Source organism: Eurytemora carolleeae, unplaced genomic scaffold, assembly GCF_000591075.1.
Source record: "Eurytemora carolleeae unplaced genomic scaffold, Eaff_2.0 scaffold535, whole genome shotgun sequence".
NCBI classification, from domain to species: domain Eukaryota; kingdom Metazoa; phylum Arthropoda; class Copepoda; order Calanoida; family Temoridae; genus Eurytemora; species Eurytemora carolleeae.
The window spans coordinates 100,238-122,987 of record NW_019396437.1 but is presented as its reverse complement, the minus strand read 5'-3'; the positions used below and the strand labels follow the sequence as shown (position 1 = coordinate 122,987).

General features: G+C 33.3%; 1 protein-coding gene across 1 annotated transcript; it reads right to left on the bottom strand.

The window, feature by feature from the left end:
- Positions 1-1,362: 1,362 nt before the first annotated feature.
- On the bottom strand, positions 1,363-19,669 carry LOC111703330 (arf-GAP with GTPase, ANK repeat and PH domain-containing protein 3). The gene is made up of 11 exons (XM_023475235.1): positions 19,558-19,669; positions 11,997-12,337; positions 9,265-9,403; positions 8,411-9,147; positions 6,348-6,409; positions 5,467-5,552; positions 4,708-4,775; positions 4,051-4,174; positions 2,654-3,487; positions 2,421-2,538; positions 1,363-1,957 (listed from the first exon to the last, which is right to left on the bottom strand). The coding sequence occupies exons 2-11, from the start codon at positions 12,199-12,201 to the stop codon at positions 1,916-1,918; spliced, it is 2,415 nt and encodes an 804-aa protein (XP_023331003.1). The 5' UTR covers positions 12,202-12,337; positions 19,558-19,669; the 3' UTR covers positions 1,363-1,915.
- Positions 19,670-22,750: the final 3,081 nt, after the last annotated feature.

The window sequence follows — 22,750 nt, the reverse complement described above, 5'->3', positions numbered from 1 at the left end:
TTCTTAAGTTACAATTAATTAACGTTCTCAAATTTATTAACGGCGTTAACGGTTTATATTCTGCCTTTAACGGTTTTTTTTGCAATTAAAGGCATTAGCCGTTCAGAAATTGCGCAAAGCACAAAAATGTCATTGACGGTTTGTCAAATTGTTTACAGTGTAAGCCGTCAGTGGCTGTTTCTTAAGGGTGTTAACGGTTGCCAAAACTCCAAAACTAAAAAAATCCAAAATTAACGGCTTTTGCCGTTCATTAACGGACTCTTTCTTTAATTTCGTTAATGGAACTTTGCCCTGCCCTAACGAAAGGAGGTTTCATGATCAGAATATTTTAGGTCGAATTTAAAGAATTTGAGCCGCAGCTTAAATTTGAGACGCGGCTCAAATATGGTTGGTCCCACTTAAAATTGTATTCTATGTTTCAAGATTTAAGCTGGCGCTCCATTGAAACTGGTTTTTGGCGGATTTGAGACGTGACTCAAATTCATTAAATTCGGGCTCAGTTCTCATTTGTTAGAGATAGGAATAAGTAAGATTTTTAGCGATCTTTTGCAAGTCATTTTTTTACTTTTGAACAATTTTAAAATAAGAATTTTATTGAAGTCGTTTCAGGGTGATAACACAAACATGAGATCGGTATGAGGGCCCAAATTTAAATCTATTCACTACATCGTGTCTAACCCCCTTTTGATTTTCTGTAGCCCTTTACATGTACATTTTAGCACTATAAAGCACTTGTTGTTAGCTTTGGTTTTCAAGAAGTAATTGGCAAAATTCTCATCGATTTTTGCTTGACACCTTGAGACCTTTTAATCACACTAATGTGTATTTGATTTTCCGCTAATTTCTTTTTCCATTTTAATATTAGTTTTATTTTCATGTGNTCCTGGAGACCAAATAGATTATCAAGTACAATAGGTGGCAACAGAGAAATGTACCAATTATACACGACGTCACAATGGTAAAATAAAACAAGGAAAACGAAACTTTCTCCTATTAGTTGACATGTTTTCCAAGATTGAATAAAAAAGTGTAAAAACAGAAACTAAAGAACACATAAATTGTACTTATTGCACTGTAAGATAAGAGCTTTATTCTAAAATTATCACTATAATTAATAATTTGTCGGAGACAAAAACTTAATTGACACTTGTGACGTCAGAATACAGTGTACTGAGAGTGTACAAATTCTACGTTACCATTTATTGTACTAGAATCTATTTGATGGAGACTAGAGTTAAATGTTAACCCCCCACCCCACCCTTTGGATAACACGTGTTGGAGACTAGAGTTAAATGTTAACCCCCCACCCCACCCTTTGGATAACACGTGTTGGAGACTAGAGTAAAACAGGTTACACATGAATTTGCAACAAAATTTTATTTTTACAATTAATGTTTTTGGTTAACAACTGGTTTCGTTCAAAGTGATTTAGGTTATGTTTGCTCTAATTTAGAGGTATGGAGAATTCCAAGGGTTGGTTGGATTTAGCTTCTGGCTTGGTTGGGTAAAGAATTAATATATGATTCAGGTTTAGTAAAGCTCCAGGGTTTGTTTTGCTCCGGATTTAGTTAGAATTTGCTCTGGGTTGGAGGAGTATATGTTTCGGGTCTGGATGGCTATAGCTCCAAGTTGGATTAGTACATGCTCCAGGGTTGGTTTTATAGAGCTCAGGTTGGATTAGTACATGGTCCGAGGTTGGTTTTATATAGCTCAGGTGCATGCTCCGGGTTTGGATGATTTTATACTCCGGGATTGGATAGGAAATCCTCCGGATTTGGTTGATTTTAAACTCCGGGTTTGGATAGGAAAATCTCCGGGTTGAATGAGCACATGCTCCTATTTGGGTTTGTGTAGCTCCGGTATATAGGCCAGCACTAAAAGGGTGGAGGGGTGGAGGGTTGAGGGGGGGGGGTGGTTAGGGTTCAGGATCAACAGCTTCTCCGGACTTGGGAAACATCTGGAAAACAAGAAAATATTTGTTAAAAATAATTTTCAAATCCTATATAAACATATTTAACATTCCAGTCCCACTCATCATACTAATACATCGTCTCGTCTCTTAACTGTAAACATTCTTACTTACGCTCCAAATTAACTTCTACACTGTTGAGTTTTAGCAATTATAAAGAGTTTAGAAAGATAATTTCCCGAGAAAGGACTCGAATCTTTTTAACATACTTAATTTTCTAATCCCTATATCTTTGCAACCCGATGGTGTAAACCTTAAAAATTAAAAATTTAGATTATTTGATCTAACAGAATAGCTTAGGTCTATAATAACGACATTGTGTTGCAAAGATACAGGGGTTGGAAAATCAGAGTTTGTGGAAAAGACTTAATTTCTTTAATAATAATATTAAAGTTGAGAAAAAAAAGTGTATAATAGTTCTGGGATTTTGATTAATAAAGTTTCAACTCACCACTTGAAGTATATTAGTAATGTTGGTCTTGGGATATTTCTGAGAAAATTCGTCTATTATATTTCTATCTATACTTCCATATGTTGCGACTAGACGAACAAGGTCTTCTATGCTGTTTCTAAAAAATTCAGTTTGCTAATACAAATATACAATTATTTTAAAATGGATAAATAATATTTTAAACATAATCTTTGAAAATCCTTAACTAAAATTCTTTTGTGTGTGAATTTTACCTGTTATATATTTGCTGCAAACGAATACGACAGCTAGTGTTAGAGTTTCTTGAAACAGCTTGGGACAATTTTGATCCATTTACAGGAGATTCTGACACAGATGATAATGAAACTGATTTAGATGGTTCTGATAATGATTGTACAATTGCTAAAACTGACAATTCTCCAAAGTTTAAAGCTGCTGACTTTGGTGGCAACAAAGCTGACGTTGTTAAATAAGCTGAAGAGGCTAACGAAGCTGATGAAGATGATGAAGCTGACGAAATTGACCTAGGTGAAGAAGATGGAGAGGAAGCTGATATAGATGAAGTTGTTGAAGAAGCTGCAGAGGCTAACAAAGTTGATGAAGCTGACAAAGCGTAGGAAGCAGAGGAAGCTGACGTAGGTGAAGAAGAAGGAGAGGAAACTGATGAAGCTGACGAAGCTAAAGAAGATGGAGATAAAGCTGACTCATTATAAGAGTATTCTGACAAATCACTTGCTAACCAAGTTTGAAAGGATAAAGGTACATTTGCGAAGGAGAATGTTCTATGCTGGGAAAAGGTATTTGATGATTGGAGAAAGGAAAATAGTTCAGAGTCAAATGAAAAATATTCAAATTTTGGATTTGCTCTAAATTCCACTGACTCTACTGATGTTGTTTCCACTGAAGATGATGAAACTGGAACTGATTCTGGAGTAGAAGCTTTTATTCCTGAAGGTATTGTGGAATTTATAGCTGATTCTCTTACAAAAGCTCTATCACAGTACTTGGCCTTGATGAAGGATTCTTTGCTTGATCTTAAGGAGAAGGGTTCAGGCTTAGTAGATTCACATAATATTCTCTCATACACCCTGGATATAGGATATAATTTAGTAATTAGGATTCATCCTGGATATAGGATATACTTTAGTAATTAGGATTCATCCTGGATATAGGATATAGTTTTGTAATGAGGATACAAGTATAATGGCACAGGTAAGGAACAAAGAAATCTGTAAGAAACAAGGATATTTGTAAGAAACTATGATATCTGAAAGGAACATGGATATCTGTAAGAAACTAGGATATCTGTCCAGGTTACAACAGTATCTTAAATGATCATAGATGTCTCCAAGAAACAAGTGTACCCTGGAAGAGAAAAGTTTCCAGGAAGGTACAATGGTGATTGTAAAGAGCAAAAGAAAGGTACAAGGGTACTAAAAGACTAAAGGGCTAAGGGGCTAAGGGGAAATGGTACTAAGGGACTAAGGGGCAAGGCTATTAAGGGGCCTAGATACTGAGGGGGAAGGGTACTAAGGGACTAAGAGGCAAGGCTACTAAGGGGCCAAGATACTGAGGGGGAATGGAAACAAAGGTGCTAAGAGACTAAGAGATAAGGGTACTAAGGAGCTAAGAGACTAAGGGATAAGTGTACCTGTTAGATAAAGAGTTCCCAATGAGCTGAAGAGCAGTTATAGCTTGAGGAGTCAAGGAATCCAGGTTTAGGGATCGAACTCGGGAAATATGGGATCCAAGATTTCGGTGGACTCCGGAGCATTCTAGATTTAATCATTATAATTTTTATTATTATTAGTATCATTATTATTATTATTATTATTATAATTTAAACAATTTACATCAAGATTTGAGATACTTGATGAACTGAACCTGTCTAATTGCATAAGTTTATTAATATAATATTCCTGGCTCGCGTTTACCCCAACTTCATTCATTTATTAAAGCTATTAATCTTAAAATATTTGATATTTTCCTACATTATATGTTAGAGATAAGATTAAAGGTTAAAAAACTGGAAATCATGTTTCTTAAACAGATATTGTGAAGTAACCCTTTAATTGTTTACAAATACAGATATTGTGAAGTGACCCTTTAATTGATTACAAATACAGATATTGTGAAGTATTCCTTTAATTGTTTACAAATACAGATATTGTGAAGTAACCCTTCAATTGTTTACAAATACAGATATTGTGAAGTAACCCTTTAATTGTTTTCAAATACAGATATTGTGAAGTAACCCTTTAATTGTTTAAAAATACAGATATTGTGAAGTAATCCTTTAATTGTTTACCTATACAAATAAGAATTCCGTATGTAAGTGAGACCCAGGTAGGATTAAGTGTACTGCAATCCGCACATCTAAACAAACAATATGAAATCAAACAATACTAATTGTAATTTGTTAAATGCGCAAATATATAATATCAATCTTTCAACCTTCGACTTATTCCTAATTTTAACATTTTTTCCAGCGCCCCCATGATCAAAATAATATATAATTCCAACTTCATCTAAATCCCAACTTCCTCATATTCCAAACTACCTCCAATTCCAAACAACCTCCGATCTATCCCCTAATCCCGACTACCTCAGAATCCCAACTATATCCCCTAATCCCAGCTATCCCCATGGCGAACAGAACTTGGATAAAATAGTAGTTTAAAACTAGTTTAGAAAAATCAACTTTAAAGTTTACTTAAAGTCGGATAAAAGTCGACTTTTGATAACTAGTCCACAAACTTGGAATAAAAAGTCCTAAAAAAGTCCACTAGTTTTGAACTAGTTTGAACTTGGAATTAAAAGTCGTATAAAATCGGACTTTTTCATCCCATTTTTGAACTAGTCAAAAACTCAACTTTTGAATACCATTTCTGAGGTAGTCATGAACGAAAAATTTACTTAAATAGTCGACTTTTTCTTGACATTTTAAGCATTTAACACTTTTCTAGACGATATCTATCTCAAGGTTACTCAGATAGTAGAAGTTTAAAGGATAACTGTTGTGAATGGGGCATGCCACTCTATAAATCAGGCCTTAGTGCTTTCTAACCTCTGGTTTCCTTGAATCTGTTGAAGGAGATGAACAAGTTCTCCTCCTTCTCCTTCTAGCTGGACTCGGATATGTGTCTCCAAAGCCTAAACAAAACAAAGTTTAACCATATCTACTTTAAATTAATATTTGAATGTATTAAGAGATACTCTTTAAATATATCTCAGCTGGGACCGAGTTTAATGGATTTGAGCTGCGTCGCTGAATTATCTACTGCCTATTCAAATTTCAAACACTGATTTAAAGTTTAAGATTCAGTTGGGATTTGAATCGGCGATTCAAATTTGAGCCGGTGGTAGGCAGTTCAAATTCATTAAATTTTAGGAATATCTTATGGAGAAATTAAGTTTTTGCCACAAATTTCGAATTTGCTATAATCATGAAACATGGTGGGGTGATATTTAAAACGATTTGATCTAAGAGAATTGATAGCTTAAAATATCAAAGATCTACGACTTTGGTGCAAAAAAATAGAAAATCAGAATTTGTGGCAAAGACTAAAATCCTTTGAGAGAATAATACATTAAAGAAATACATAAAAAATAGTTTTACAATTTATCCCAGAACTCCGGAGGCATCGAACGAATTTATGTAATGTCTTCTTGGCAATTTTTCAATGGGTTTTATACTATGCCTAATTTCTAAATCTAGGTAATTGTGAATATAAATAAATAGCCATAAAATACGCGAAAACATTTTTAAAGAGTTCCATATAATCATTTAATTAAAAATATAATAACTGCAGCATTCCATTGTCAGTAGGTTTAGATAACGCCATTTTATAAATTCTTTCGATGTCTCCGAGGGTTTAACTGTACAAAAATGATCTTCTACTAGATAAACAATGATTTTTAAGACTCGTAAAATAATATTATTTGAACCTGAATCCATTGATATCTCTCCTCCTGATTAACAGAACCAAACGTCCAAACCATTCCTTTCCCTGAACAATTAAAGAAACTGTTCTCGTTATTTCATGCAAAGATGACAATGTCCGATTCACAACGGTACCTTTGAAAACTTTATCGGATCTGTAATGCGGAAGATATGATGGTTTTCTACCTAACAAAGTGTTTAAATCTCACAATTCCTTTATGCTTTCCTAAAGTATAACATCCACAAACAACTTTTGTAGAGAACCTCCAATTGAAAATAATCAGTTTTCTAAATTATAAAAGTTAATATCTAATTGATCAGACAAAGCTTTTAAGTGTACCGTTGTGAATCGGGCATTGTCATCTTTGCATGGAGAGAAGCGAACTGTCCCTTAAAACAGTTCCTGTCAGATACAGGTAATCGATTTGATGCATTTTTATGCAGATCCAGCTTATATATAAATATGAAGTTTTGCTTTAATCCAAAGCAAAGTTTCAAAATTTTCTTTTTTTGGTAATTTGTTTCAACTTATTATAGAATTGACAAACTTACATTTGTATTTTTTTTTTAAGCAAAAAGTTTTTTGTTTTAGACGTTTTAGATGTTTACTCATGGATCCGGATTCGTGAATCCTCATACATTTGTCGGAATTAGGGTTTCCAGCGAAAAGAAAAAATCGTTTTGCGGAAAAAAAATGTTTGCGACTATTTCGCTTCATTTTCGGAATTTAGTTTTTTTCGCGAAATTTCGCTTCAATCTGTTCCGCGACAAAATGCGAAATTTGTGCAAAATAGAAAATGCACAAATCAATGCGAAAATTTCGTGAAAAAAATGCGAACATTCATCAAAAAAAACTAAATTTTGGATTAACACAAAATACAATATAGATTTAAGAACGACCAGGAGACAATATATCAGACAATTCATAGATTTCCTTGAAAATAATTTCTCGGCCGTTAAGATCTTTCTTCTTAAAACACAAAATAAAATCTACTACGGGAAGAACCAAAATAATTCGGACAAGTCCTTTAGAGCATTTTTTTGCAGCTATAAAACTCATGGTTTTAACAAAATTTTTGCATTTCGCGAAATATTCGCATATCGCATTTTCGCGAAATTTTTTCGCATTTTTTCGCAAAACGTTTCGTTCGCTGGAAACCCTAGTTGGGATTCGGATCCCGGGAGCTATAAAAAAAATTTCAAATTCCTAAATCATTGCAACCTGATGGTGTAAACTTTTGATATTTCAAACTGAGACTATTTAATTTAACATGAATCATAGTTTGAAATATCTAAGGTATAACGACATTGGGTTGCAAAGATATAGAGATTAGAAAATCAGAGTTTGTAGCAAAGACTTAATATCTTCCTTTATTCTCTACACAGCCCAAGGTTCGTGAAATATATAAGTCTAGTGGAGGTCTCGGAGTTCCCAATAGTTTGTTAGATAATTAGGTAATTAAACAATTAGTTAATCAATTATTTACAAGAAGAATAATTTTATCTAGATTAAACATGTACCATGTATTTTCCATTATCAATTTCTAGTTTTATTTCACTATAAACAACATCCTTGATCACACTTTCGGACACTAATAAATATGATGAATTGAATTAAAACTAGTTCTAACGCTATGTGACCCATGGATAATTAACTATGCAGTATTATGTATCTATATTAAAATTTAAAACCCATGTTTATCAAAACTGATCAACTACTCAAAAGATATATAAACAGATGAGGCTCTAACATTTTGTAACAGTACAATTTTGACTAATTTTTGCAATTCTATATAAATGCATTTTCAAAGATTAAGATATAATACGTAATGTATACTTAATATTTGAAAGATTTGAATCAATTAAGGCTTGCTTGATCTCTATAGAGGTTCGATCAAAAAAGAATATTAGTTTGTTTGATTTACAAAAGTTTAGTTTTTACTGAACTCTAAAAAAATGTTATGGGACACCAAACAAAATTGTAAAGAAAACGTGATTTTGTAAATTTGAATTTTTGCATAATTTCTCTAAAAAAATCTATTCTTAAATAGATAAAAGAAAAACATACCTGATATAACCTGAAACTCGTAAACTTGGTCGGACGGTTCCGTTTCTTCTCTTAGTGGTTCAGAGGTACCGGAGCTGAATCCGTCTTTAAAAGATCTGTTGGGGAAGAAGAACGGATCAACATCTTTCATGGTATTTCTAGCAGTAGTTGGAGAGGTATCAGGGAGGTGAGTTTTCTGGGGTGTAGATAATACCTGAGTAAATTTTGAGGTTGGTTGGTTGGAAGGATAAATTGGAGAAGGTTTAGAGACGTTATTCGAACTTTGTTGAGCACAGTTACATTGCTCAGGTTGATGAGATCTACAGCAGGGTTGGAGACTACCCGGAGTATATCTACTGTATTGACAGGAGGGGGTGGAGAGGGTTGAAGTTGAACCTAAACCTGTCGGTTTCTGTCCTGGAACTCGAACTGTGACACACTCCAGCTTAATCTCCTTTCTGTTCACGTCCTGGAGATAGGAGTTGAGGTTCGGGTAGTAGATCAGATTTCCCGTCTCACTTAGCAACACATATCTCTCCTTCCATTCCCGTCCTAAACCACTGGATGTTTTCTTGTACAAGAACCCCTGGCGGATAGGGATGGGACGTCCTTCTCCGTAAATCATCTGTTTCTGTTCCCTGGAACTTGTTCGTCTCTGCTCTTTGGAACAGGAACGGCGGAGAGTACTGTTTTGACGGAACGGAGTAAAAATTCGTTTCCTCTTCTCTCCTCTGACCGAACCCAGGGTAGAGTTAGGACTAGAAAATATGGTCAAACTTTTCAGAATTTTAGATTAAATATTTTCAAGATAAATATAAAGAACAAGAAGAAAACTTGGGAAACTAAAAGTTAGTTCTTCATCTTCTCCATCTTACCTGATATTTTCTTGGTTTTCAAGCTCGGCGGAAAGGTGAAACGGAGAATCAATCTTCCGATATTCTCCGATAGGAAAGGACTGTTTTCGTTTCGGGGTTCGGAATGGAGAAACCGAGAGAAGAGAACCAAGCTCATAAACTGAAATATATTTTTTAACTTATAGTTGATTCTTACTTACTTAGGACCAGAATAGAAAAGTGGAAAGTGGATAAATGGAAAAAAGGAAAGAAGGGAAAGGAATGAAACTATGAGGAAGAAAAGGAAAGGAAGTATGAGGAAAGGAAAGACAGTATGAGGTAATGAAAGGAAGGAAAAAGAGGGAAGTATGCATAAGAAAGGGAAAGGAAGTATGAGAAAATAAAAGCAAGGAAAAAGAGGGAAGTATACATAAGAAAAGGAAAGCAATTACGAGGAAAGGAAAGAAAGTATGAGGAAGGAAAATATGTAAATGAATGGAAGTATGACTAAGAAAAGGAAAGAAAGTATGAGGAAAGGAAAGAAAGTATGAAAAAAGGAAAGAAAGAATGAATAAAGGAAAGAAAGGATGAGGAAGAAAAGGGTGAGGAAGAAAAGGTAGAGGAATAAAAGAAAGGAATAAAAGGAAAGAAAGAAGGAAGGAAGGATTGAGGAAAAGAAGGAAAGGGCTGAAAGGAAGGACTGAGGAAGGAAAGGAAGAAAGGAAAGAAAAGAAGGGTTCAGGAAGTAAAGGATATTGAAAGTAAGTAAAGGATGAGAAAGGAAGGAAAGGAAGGAAAGGTTGAAGAAGGAAAGGACGAGGAAGGAAGGTTGTGGAAGGAAAGGAAATAAAGGAAAGGTTGTAGAAGGAAAGGAAAGGATGGAAAGGTTGTGGAAGGAAAGGAAGGAAAGGATCGAAATCATGTCGAGGAAGAGGAAGAGAGGAAAAAATTTAACTGTGTGCGGGCTTCAACCCATCTATTTATACAACCCTTATACCTAGTTGTCCAGCGTCTTAGGCCAATAAACTAGGGATATATAAAATATATAAGATAATGAACGAACATTTTTTACTTTTACTAATTAAGATAAAACAGTTGTGTTGTAAATACTGGTGTAAACCATCACAAATACTACGAGGAGGGAGGTAAATCTAATATTAGGATAGAAAAATATGTAAAGCAAAGGAACACATGTCACAGGCATTTAAGAAGTTTTAAATTTCTGTTTACTTAGAAATATCTATTTTCGGTGTAAACTATCCTTGGGATAAGATAATGATAAGATTTTAAGGATCAAATTCACACACTCTTACAAAGCGAAAATAAAAATGATTCATATCGTTATTAAATAATTCATAGCCGAACAAAAAAGTGAGTTAATGAGTGAAAATGCATTTTAGAGTTACGGCTCACTGCAGGACTTTTAATCAGGGCTTCTAGTTTATCGTAAGTCCGAAGGCCTGGAGGGACTGCAAAGTGAGCCTGGTGCCAAATAAATTATGCATAATTTAAAACTGTATAAAACAAATAATTGAGTTCGTCAAAAACTGTTCAGTCGCTCATTGCTTAAACTCAAGACAGTCGAAAAATATAATAACAAATGACTGAAGGAGGGGAGGAAGGCCAGCCACAAGAATTTCTCGTCCGAGCCACATTTTCCTCATTTTCTCGTCCGAGCCACCTCGGAATCCTCGTCCTTCGATTAAAGTTTCCAATTCTCGAAGATTAAAATATTTTATAAAAATCTGACCACGTTAGGGCATAAAATATGGATGCACTACAGTATTGCAATGATAACATCATGTTGAAATCTTCAAACCAATGAGAATGATGTCAAACTTTATCTAGTTAAAACTTAAATCTCTTATGCCTCCTTAACCTTCGCGATATAAAATAAATAGAAAAATATTTGACATACCTCTGCCTATAACTTTCCCCGTGGAATAACCCGAAAAAAGTCTTTGGTTTTCACAATATTTAACAATGAAGATTGAAGTTCTGTAAAACAGGGGTGGATACAGGATTTTAGTGAGGGGGGGGGGGCAAGATTTTAAAGGAACAAAAAAAAATCATAATTAGGAAAAAAAAATCGTACCGCAGGAGAAAATTTTTTTTGACTTAAAAGACTGAAAAAGAGTCAAAATTAATGACTAAAGACTAAAAAACTAGACTTTTAACTTTTCACACATTATAGTTTATTAAGACAGATATTTTTCCTGTTTTGCACTAGGGTTTCTTTCCCTTAAGCATGCTATTGAGAAGCTATTCTGAAAATAGGAACAAAAAATTCCAAATTCAGTGGGGGGGGGGGAAATGTCCCCCGCCCCCCCCTGTATCCGCCCCTGCTATCAACTCTGAATTGTTTGCGGCATTTTTTACAAGGAATATCTGAAAATGCGTGTAAAAAAGGTGAACATTTTTAAAGACTTTCAACTTGAAAACCTTAATTCAATCGAAACTTTTTTTCGATTTACAAACATTTGATATTTCACTTACGCCCTAACGTGGCTTGATTCTTGAAAAATAGTTTCATCTGGGAGGATTAAACACGTAAAAAAATAATATTGAAAGGACAAGGATTTCGAGGTGGCTGGGACGAGAAAATTAGGAGAATGTGCCCATGAAAAAAACGAATATTGAAAAAAAATATTATTGAAAAGAATCGAGTTTTTACTCCAAAATATATAGATAAATATACAATACATATATATATGATATATATGAGCAAAGAGCTTTATTATAAGTAGACATAGAAAGAAAAAAGTATTGTTAACCTGGTTTGGATTGAAACTTTTGTTTTTCATCTTTGATCAAACTTGTCTCTATTTTTCGTTCATGGCTGATCCTATTTTCACTGATTTTTGGAGTTCTAGATATTCTAAATGATCTTCTTTTCACGTCTCTGATTAATTTTGAAGTTGATTTGTCCATTAGTTTTCCTTTCTGTGGCGTCACACAATAACTGCCACCACCGAACATACTTGAGGGAAAATCTAACGTCCTTCCACTTCGAGATCTGATATGTAACTGTGGGTTCAGGCGTGTGCCGTCCGTGTTACCCTATCATTATGGAACACTGAGCTCTCATTGGCCAGTCGTAGGAATATCTGTTCTCCTATTGGTTTAAAATATCAAGGGCGGAGTACGCTTTACCAATTATAAAAAGGAGCGACTGGTCAAACGAAGATGTTTTACTGCCTGCGCGCTAAAAACCTGGGGACGGGGTGAAGGGTGTAGGGGGCCGAGGATAGGGGTAGGGGGTGGAGGGAGCGGTGCACGTGTACCCCCCTTGGGAGAATTAGTTTATAATTATAATAATCTATAGGTTCTTTTCGATCGAAAAATTAATTTTTAATTATATTCATGTTCTTATTTTGTAAATTGTAATTTTAAAATTTTTAATTATACTAAGGCACGGGCAGCTTTAGTACATTTGAATATCCGAGCCGGGTCAACCTTTCCGGTCCCATTTTGTACTGTATTGCCCGGACATTGACTAAATAAACCAGACACTCAATAGGACTAGCCAGTGCAACAAGGTTGACACGGTGAGCCTTTAGGTTGAATTTACTTTTACTAAAGTGTCAGAGGTGCGTGAAGGTGAGTTGTTCTATAATATAATTCGATTCTTTATCATTCTACTGTGTAAATTCTGTGAGTTAGAGAACAAGGTCATATTAAACCTTAGTGCATTCAGTTCAATACTCAATAGGTTCATGTATGCTTAAAAAATTGGATTTGGGAGGCCGGAGGGGGTTATAACCAATATCCCCATTGCCCCCCCTTCTTCAGCTCCACCTATGAATTACAGGGATACATATACTTTCAAACAAACTTTCTTTCTTTTGCATAAAGTTTTCTGATCGCAGTATCATGATCTAACATTGATTCTTAAATTGAGTCTTTGCAACTCTATTTTTCTAATTCCTATATTTTGTGGACCTCAGATATTTCAAACCATGAATTCTGTTAGATCAAATAATCTAGGGTTTAAAATGTACACCATCAGGTTGCAAAAAATTTAGGATTTAGAGCTTTAGACTTTGCGGCATTCACCCATTTTCTTTTAGGGTGAAACCATTTTAAAATGTTTAAATTTTTTTTTCAATTCTTAAGAAGTGGAAGAGATTGCAACAAAAAGCAAGTAAAAAAAGCAAAATATCCATCCTTAAAACTAATGATACACCTGAAAGCAATTATAGGTTTGTGTAATATATGTGATGTCAAAGCATGTTTTATTAAACAACGTAAAAAGAAAATCAAAAAATCAAAATCAAAATAGAAGAATTAATTTTAATTAACACAATTATTGCAGTATTGCTTTTTAAACATCTTATTTCGATAACGCCTGGTCTTGAATTTTCAAAATTTGGTCTACACAGTACACAACAGTACACAGTACACAGTACACAACAGTACACAGCAGTACATAACAGTACACAGTACACAACAGCACACAACAGTAAACAACAGTACACAGTACACAGCAGTTCACAGTACACAACAGTACACAGTACACAACAGTGCACAGTACACAACAGTACATTGTACACAACAGTACACAGTACACAAAAGTACACAGTACACAACTGTATACACAGTACACAACTGTACACAGTACACAACAGTACACAGTACACAACAGTACACAGCAGTACACAACAGTACACAACAGTACGCAACAGTACACAACAGTACACAACATTACACAACAGTACACAGCAGTACACAACAGTACACAGTAACCTATTATCAAAGCAAAATTGAGAAAGATATCTGATCAATCTGGAATCATAAAATGTTCTTCATTGTCTCTGTTGTCGCAGTAACTAATTTTTCACAGAAGCCGCAATGGGAAATGATCAATGTTTAGATAGAAAACAAGGATATGTTTTAGAACATAAAAAGGTTCAATCGGACTTGCTGCTTATTAATGGAGGATCATATGAAAATGCGTCATTTTTTGCGTTCTAGGGGAGGCCTGCCATTTTTTTCCGCTTAGCGCACATTTTGCCCTCCACTATTTTTTTTTAGAAATGCCCATTCACAAAACCTTTATTTAATTTGAATACATCAAATCGATTAAGCATGGAAGTATAGAAAACGACAGTTTAAATGATTTGTTAAGCATGTATAAATAATTTTAAGCAAATATATTTTATTTCAAATATATTACATTGTTTTATACTTATCATGTAGGGATGCGGTTTTTATTTGCATCGTAAACTTTTTCTGACAGAACATATTTTTTCTATTTGTTTATTTGATCAATAATCTTTTTTGTCGATATGTTGGCTAATTTTACACAAAACTATTATAAAACAGAGAAAATGCTCTCTTCTTCGTGTCAACAAAATGTCATCTATATATGTATATATATACACACTTTGCTTGTCTGGGTGTTTGTTTGAATCCAATAAACGTCCAAACGGCTTAACCGATCGGGCCCAAATTTTTTGTGGGATCTCTTATGAATTATAAGAATTTAAAAAATTTGTGCTTAAACTTTGTAAAAAATCTAAATTCTTGAAAATCTGCAAATTTGTCTTTAAATCCGCGAATTTTTTTTCCTTGTTTTTCAATGTTACAATGAGAACATGTTCACAATTGAAATAGAAGATGGGCGCGAAGCGCCCTAAAAGCCTAGTAAATATACACTTTGCTTGTCTTGTCTAGGTGTCTTTTTGTTTGTATCCAAAAAAATGTAAAAACGGCTGAACCGACCTGGCCCAAATTTCTGTGGGACATCACATGACCCCAGGGTAGGGTTTCCACGAAATGGCTAAATCTTTTGCGCAAAATTTGCGCTATTTTCGTGCAAATTTTTTTTTGCGAACTTTTGCGCTATTTTTGCGCATGAAACGCAATGAGTTTTGCGCGGTTTTGCGCTTTTTTTTTTGCGCAATTTGCGCAAAACCGGAAATATTTTTTGCGAAATGTTGCGCATGAAACGAAATTTTAGTTTTGCGCAAATTTTTTTGCGAAATTTGCGCAAAACCGCAAGTTTTACGCAAAATGTAACTTTTTAGGCAAATTGTAAAAATTGATATTTTAAACTTAGAATTAAACAACTGAAGATTTATTCCATACATAAAAAAAATATTAACATACGAGTATGATAACGATTATACTACACTCAATTGGTTACTTCCAGTTACAAAAAGTTTAAATTAAGGGACCAAAATTAATAAAATAGAAATTAGAGAGTGTGAAATTTGGCAATATTTTAATCCTATTAAATAATTTCAAGTAACCCTTAAAAGCTTTGCCTAATCAAGTATGAATTATATTCTTAAATTTTTTTAATCAAATTTCTGAAATCTTTTTAATCTCATATAAAATATAATGCAAGAGAGTAACCAATGCCTTTAAGAAACTTTAAGGAAATATGCATGTCCAAAACTAAAATTGTCGAGAAAATTGTGAGATTTGAACTCTTCTTAACTGTCATTGGTCAATTATGTAAAAGTGACCAATTATAGGAAGACATTCCAAAACGAGATTTTTCCAGAATTGAATTCTAAGAAACAGACACCGTCACCAACCGTTTGAGTTTTACGAAATTGCGGAATTGCGCAAAACTCTAGTTGCGGAATTGCGCAAAACTTGAGTTTCGCAAAAGCGGAAAAGGGCATTTTTGCGCGAAATGACTTTTGCGAATGATTGCGCAAATTGTTGTTTTTTCGCGCAAAACTGATGCGCAAAGAAAGAAAAATTTTGCGTTTCGTTCCGCAAAAATTGCGCAAAAGTTTTGCGAATGGAAACCCTACCCCAGGGAAAGTTTATTGAAGATTAAAAATTAAAAAATTAGCCTCAAACAAAATTCTTTTGTCAATAAGTTTCAAAAAATCCACGAAATTTTTTGATAAAATCTGCTAACTTTTCTTTGTTTTTGTTTTACAATGTATACTAATGTGTGTGTGTTTATGTGTGTGGGGGTGTCCGTGCATGTGTGAGTGTGTGTGAATGCGCCGAACGACTTGTCTGTCATTGTTTATATATATAATTACATGGTTAATTAGTTTAACAAAGCTTTTTAATCAACTGCGAAGAAAACAATCATTAGTGGCTTAATCTCACAACAGTACACAGTACACAACAGTACACAGTACACAACAGTACACAGTACACAACAGTACACAGTACACAACAGTACACAGTACACAACAGTACATTGTACACAACAGTACACAGTACACAAAAGTACACAGTACACAACTGTATACACAGTACACAACTGTACACAGTACTTTTTTGTGAAAATCCGCGAATTATTTTTGTTTTGTTTTACGTTGTACACAAAGAGAACATGTTCACAATTAATTTAGACGATAGGCGCGAAGCGCCCTATAAGGCTAGTAATTTATAAAAGTATATAATTCGATTTCCAAATTGTAAAACCATTTTATCCATGAAAATACGAAATTTAAGTATGTTTTGATATATTAATTTTTTCATAAAATATCCTAAACACTCAGATATTCAAATCCTATATAGATTTATACAAATCTAAAATCCTTTGAACATATTACGCGGTCTGAAAACCATGGAGAATATTTGAGACACAGACAGACGGTTAAAAAACAGGCAGACAAACCATCATTTAGCTTTCTGATTTGCATAGGCAGCGCTACCAAATTTAATGTTTAAAGCAGAACACATTAACCGGTATCAAAAATACATCAGGTCTGCCTTTTACTAAGTCAAATATGGTGATTTCATGCAAACAAGCCTTTTTTCCGCCTATAGATGTGTCAAATACAGGCAAAAACTAAATGGACCCTAATAGTGGAGAGGAATTAGGGGGTACAATATATTTAACTGGATTTAAGGCTTTATCAGTAGTGTATCTGAAGGGAAAACCAGTAGTTAGCAATATACATTAGACTCAGATTAGACATATATTAGACGTACATTAGCTGTACATTAGAATTACATTAGCAATATACACTAGACTCAGATTAGACATATATTAGACATACATTAGCTGTACATTAGAATTACATGAGCAATATACATTAGACTCAGATTAGACATATATTAGACGTACATTAGCTGTACATTAGAATTACATTAGACTCAGATTAGACATATATTAGACATACATTAGCTGTACATTAGAATTACATTAGCAATATACATTAGAATCAGATTAGACATATATTAGACGTACATTATCTGTACATAGGCAGTATGCATTAGTAATATTAGCTTCAATTTAAACTTATATATATATTATGCCCTACATTAGCAAAACATTAGCAATATACAATAGCCCTTTGTAAACATTATATATTTAAAGCTATACATCTATATTTATACTTTGCTTGGCTGTATGTCAGAGACAGAGACAGAGACAGAGACAGATATGTTTTGCACGACTGGATGAAACTCAAGGTTGACAATGAGAACTAGAGCAGATGAATTTAGAATCTAGGTGCTGAAAACGTTTACCTACGACAATTATTCCACAATATTTAGCAGCCATATCTGAAGTTAGTCCACGGGAAAAAGTGATTTTCTTTCGTTTGTGTATTCTTGTATCCCTGTCTTAAACTGTGTAGTGTCTGAGATGGATCTGTATTTAATTTAATCCTGGAGAAATGAATGAACTGTGGGCTTGGTATTGGATTTGAAGTAAAGGCATCTGCTTATTCATACTTTCAGACACACATATACATCCCCCACATACCCTCCCCCCCCATAATTTTCATTTTTCACCGTAAATTTAAACAATCCTAAATATAATGTAAAAAGTGTTTAAAGGGACTGTACGCGTAATTTCAAGCGATCATGACAATGCTCGATTCACAACGCGCGCGGTACCCTTGAAACCTTTATCTGATCAAACAATAATGTGGAAGATATTGTAGGTTTTAAAGATTACCGTTGCCATTGGGGCATTGCCACCATGGATGGTCACTTGAAATTTCTTTAAAATCAAATCTATATTTCTAAAAGGCTCTAGCCCGGCTACTGTACAAAAATTACAGAGAGAAATTGCCAACTTACAAAATCGGAACAGATTATAACAAATATTTAATCTATTTCAACAATTTTTAAATTTTTTTCTCTTGAAAGATTTAAAGTACGTTTACTTAATTATAAATGATAAATAATTATGAAAACAAAAAAAAGGAGAGTGGGGGGAGGCACAAGAAAGAGAAGAAGGAGAAGAAGGAGAAGAAAGAGAAGAAAGAGAAGAAGGAGAAGAAGGAGAAGAAGGAGAAGAAAGAGAAGAAGGAGAAGAAGGAGAAGAAGGAGAAGAAGGAGAAGAAGGAGAAGAAGGAGAAGAAGGGGAAGAAGGAGAAGAAGAGAATGGGGAGAATGTGGAGCAGATAGAGAAGGAGGAGAAAAAAACAGCAAAAAATGCCAGAAAAAGGAAAATCAAATAAGAAAATATTGGAAAAACATTAGGAGTACGGTCCGAAGAAAGTAAAAAAAGGTTCGGAAAAAAGGAAAAATCGGCGGGGAATTAAATATAATTGGCGGGGAATTAAATATAATCGGCGGGGAATTAAATATAATCGGCGGGGAATTAAATTGGAATTATGGTATTTATAACTCCCACCCGTCATAATTAATATACAGAGCAATGTGCGCGGTTTTGAATTAGGATTTAAAATAAAATGTATAAAGCATAGATTCATTTAAGATTTATCATTAAACAGAAAACTTTTAGGATATTGTTAACAAACTCTAATTTTCTAATTCCTATGTCTCAACGACCCAATACATTTTGATCAAGCAGAATTCATAATCAAATTTATCTAAGATCTACAATAACAGGTTGCAAAGATATAAGAATAATAATATTAGAGTTGATTATGTAGATTTAAATGGTAAACTGGAAATTATATCTTTCTTTTTTTAGAATTTTGGCAAAAACTGACACAACCTCCATATTTTGAGGTTTTTAAATATTTCTACCTCAAACACTTTGCATTTTATAATTTTTTGGTTATTTTTTATGAATAACTTACTTTCTTACTTTTTTTACTAATTACTTTCTTAAATCTTTTTTAATTTTCTTAATCCTGACTCTTTCAAACCTTTCAATCCTTATTTTTCTACCACGTTTTCTTTTTCCTTCTAACGCATATTCTCTCCGTTCTCATCCTCTTTCTTGTACTCATAAAGTATTGAAAAAAAATGATTTCTTATGTTGATGCATGATATTTTTAAGCAATGAAATATGGTATTTTTTTAATAAATAAACATAATATATGCTGACAAAATGATGCAATGCAATTAGCAGATAGAATATACACCGAATATAATCTATGTACAAAATAACTCACTATGGATGGGCATTACAACAATAACTCTAATTACATTTTTCACACACATATTTTTCTCTTCGTAAGAACACAATTTAAAAAATCATGCCCATCCTTAGCAAACCAAAGAATCAGTTTTGTCAATTACCACTATGTCAACTGGCTTAAATTTACAACAATGTACAGTACATCTATAGTTGAGCACACTTGTTAGAATTTCATATTTTCTGGTTATTTTTTTCCGAAATGTGTACTGCAGTTGCATACTGTATATTTTTGCTTGAAACCAGTTTTAAATTGTAAACAAAATCAGATATTGAGACTTAGACCCAGACGTGGACGTATTTTTAAGAAAAATCCAAAGATTACCTGTATTGGGGGGGGTAAGGGGCCCGATCATAATTATATAATATTTTCTAAATGGGGTTTCCAATGTCAAGATTTGGGATCGCCAATAAAAATATTGGATCTCCGAGAAAAATCCAGGAGTCTCCGATGAAAAGATTGGGGTCTTCGATTAGAAATCCTGTCGCAAAAATCTATTTGAAATAGTTTAATTTCAGACACGAGAAAATTTTTTCATAGTTTTCAGTTTTCATAGCAATTTTTCTGAAAATAATTTCTAGTATTTATGCATATATGTCTGCAAAAATTGTATATTATTTAAACTAAATTTGTTTTTAAAAGTCAAATCAAAATTGGGCCCTGGAACATCATTTTATAGAAAATCTAAAATCAATATTAAAAGAAAACTAAATTATGAAATAGGCTGGTTTCATAATTGACCAATGATCATTTCACATAGACTCTATGCCTTCCACTTTACAAACGATAATTTTCCGTTATAAATACAAATCAAATGATGTTTTTTATTCACCTTGTTCATTATAAAGTTTATTTAACAGCTCTAAGAAATTCGAAATTGAAATGAATAGTCTAGGGAACATACTGTATTAATGTCCTCTATTGCATATAATTTGTGAACATTTACATGATTTGTACACTTTGAACTCCCTTTCAGGCTGAAAGGGACTGAACAAATCCATACCGAGAGATTCTTTAAATTTCCCTCTAATATATATTCTATTCTCTATGGCGTACATATTAAGGTCAGTTGACATAATGGTAGTTGACAAAACTGATTCTTTGGATACAAAACAATTAGTTAGGAAAGGAATATAGTAAGGAGAAAGGATAACTATAACGTAGAATTAGAAAAATTTAGGAAACAAATCGGAAATATATATATTGAGTAAATATCGGAACAAATTCTAAAGTTAAATCACAAGAGAATTCGACTTTAAAAACTCAAGAAAAAAAATTAAAAATCTGTCACTAATATTTCTCTCCCTTAAAATAAAAAAGTAAATATCTTAATTTTATTCCTTAAGTTCTATTGTTTGCTTTTTTTGTTTGTTTTTTCCTCTTTTTTTAGTGAATTGAAATTTTGTCTAATTAAAATTCTAATTTACGTTTTTCTTCCTTTTCAAATAAAAATAGAATTTAAAAATTTAAAAAAATGAAGAAGAAAAATTCAGAAAGATGCAACATACGACTTAGACCGTAAAAAAATCAATTTAATTTCAAACAAATCATTCAGATATTACAACCTACAGTCATCGATTATCTTTCGCCACATTTGTATATAGTTGATTTTTCATAATATGTTTTTATTGTTATGATCTGAAAGTTACTTATAAAAACATTTATTCCTGTTTCGAGGATTTTTGGTAATGAAGACGACATTTTCATATTTTCCAGGAATGTTCGAAAACAAGTTGCAAGCTAAATATTATTTTAAAAAATAAAATCAAAACATATTATGAAAAATCAACTATATACAAATGTGGCGAAAGATAATCGATGACCATAGGTTATAATATCTGAATGATTTGTTTGAAATTAAATAGATTTTTTTACGGTCTAAGTCGTATGTTGCATCTTTCTGAATTTGTATGAACACTACGTTCTTCGGTATTAGTCGTTTTTAACAATTTTCTCCTTATAGACGCAACAGATTGAAGTAAGATTAGTAGCGATCAAAAGCACTTTTTTATCGCATTAAGCCTATACCCCCTTTCATTTTTCGCGAACACTCCCTTTAAACTAGGAAAATATGTCCATAAGAATATCTCTATATCATAGTTTGTATTCATCACAGCTCGCACAGTTTCTGAAGCCTCAATAAATCAATAGAGCTAGAGGAATCAGAGAAGCTATCCACAACATATTGACAAAAACATCAAATATTGTATGTGACAAAGGTACCATACCTTTGCGCTCGAATTCTGAACGAAAAATCGGCTTTTTCTCCGGCCACAGTTGTCTTTGAAAAGTAAGACTAATACCAATCAACAGCGAATAGGCTGTTTAGTTCAAAACTATAGTTTTTTTTCTTTGTTTTTCGTTTTTAAAAGCTTAAAACTAACACATCGTTAGTTTTAACAATTCGTTAAAAAAATGTCAGTTAGATTTAAATAAATCTAAAACGAAAATAAAAGTGATCGTTTTTCCGATAGTTTTTGTAAACGACGCCCATCCCTACACACCCATTTTTACTGAAATGCCCATCCCTACCCACCCATCCCTGCTTACATGGCCATCCCTACACACCCATTCCTACTTTACATGCCCATCCCTGCCCATGTTTATTTGAATATTGGCTTTGAATGATTTACTAAATTCGGCAAAGAAGGAACACTCAATAAAAAAACATACTTTATGAGTGTGTATGTAGATATGTGTGCATGTGTAACAGTGTAATGCGTATCATGTGTGATATTTTATATTTATATTTATATTTATATTTTACTAGTCCTACTCTAATTATATAACAGTTTAATATATGATATACTTTCCCGTCTCTCGTATCTTAATCTCTGGGAAATATATAGAAGAAAATATTTGCTTTCCGTAGTTAAAAATATGTTATATAACGGTTTTTAACATTTCATAGAATCCTTGAAAAAGATTCCTTGATTTTTATCATTTTTCTTTCTTTATTCAATCAAAAATCTGGAATAAAGCAGAAAATTACAGGCTTTCAGAGCTTGCAGAAAAAGATCATTAAACCTTTTTTAGGCAATTTTGGCAGATGAGAGATAAAAGGGGCTTCACAGGACCAGGGGGGGGGGAGTAGCAATACACAGTGGATGGGGGGTGGGTGTACTATGATTTTAAAGTTGCCCCTAGATAAGCGCAGAATTTTTATGACTTGCAATACATTCCACGCGTTTTAAACTATTCGC

Excerpts from the sequence above, each read along its gene's own strand:
- LOC111703330 (XM_023475235.1), bottom strand. The coding sequence starts at position 12,201 with ATGTTCGGTGGTGGCAGTTATTGTGTGACGCCACAGAAAGGAAAACTA. Across the intron at positions 9,148-9,264 it reads GAAAACCAAGAAAATATCAG|TCCTAACTCTACCCTGGGTT; the intron begins GTAAGATGGAGA and ends CATATTTTCTAG. Across the intron at positions 4,175-4,707 it reads CGGAATTCTTATTTGTATAG|AATGCTCCGGAGTCCACCGA; the intron begins GTAAACAATTAA and ends GATTAAATCTAG.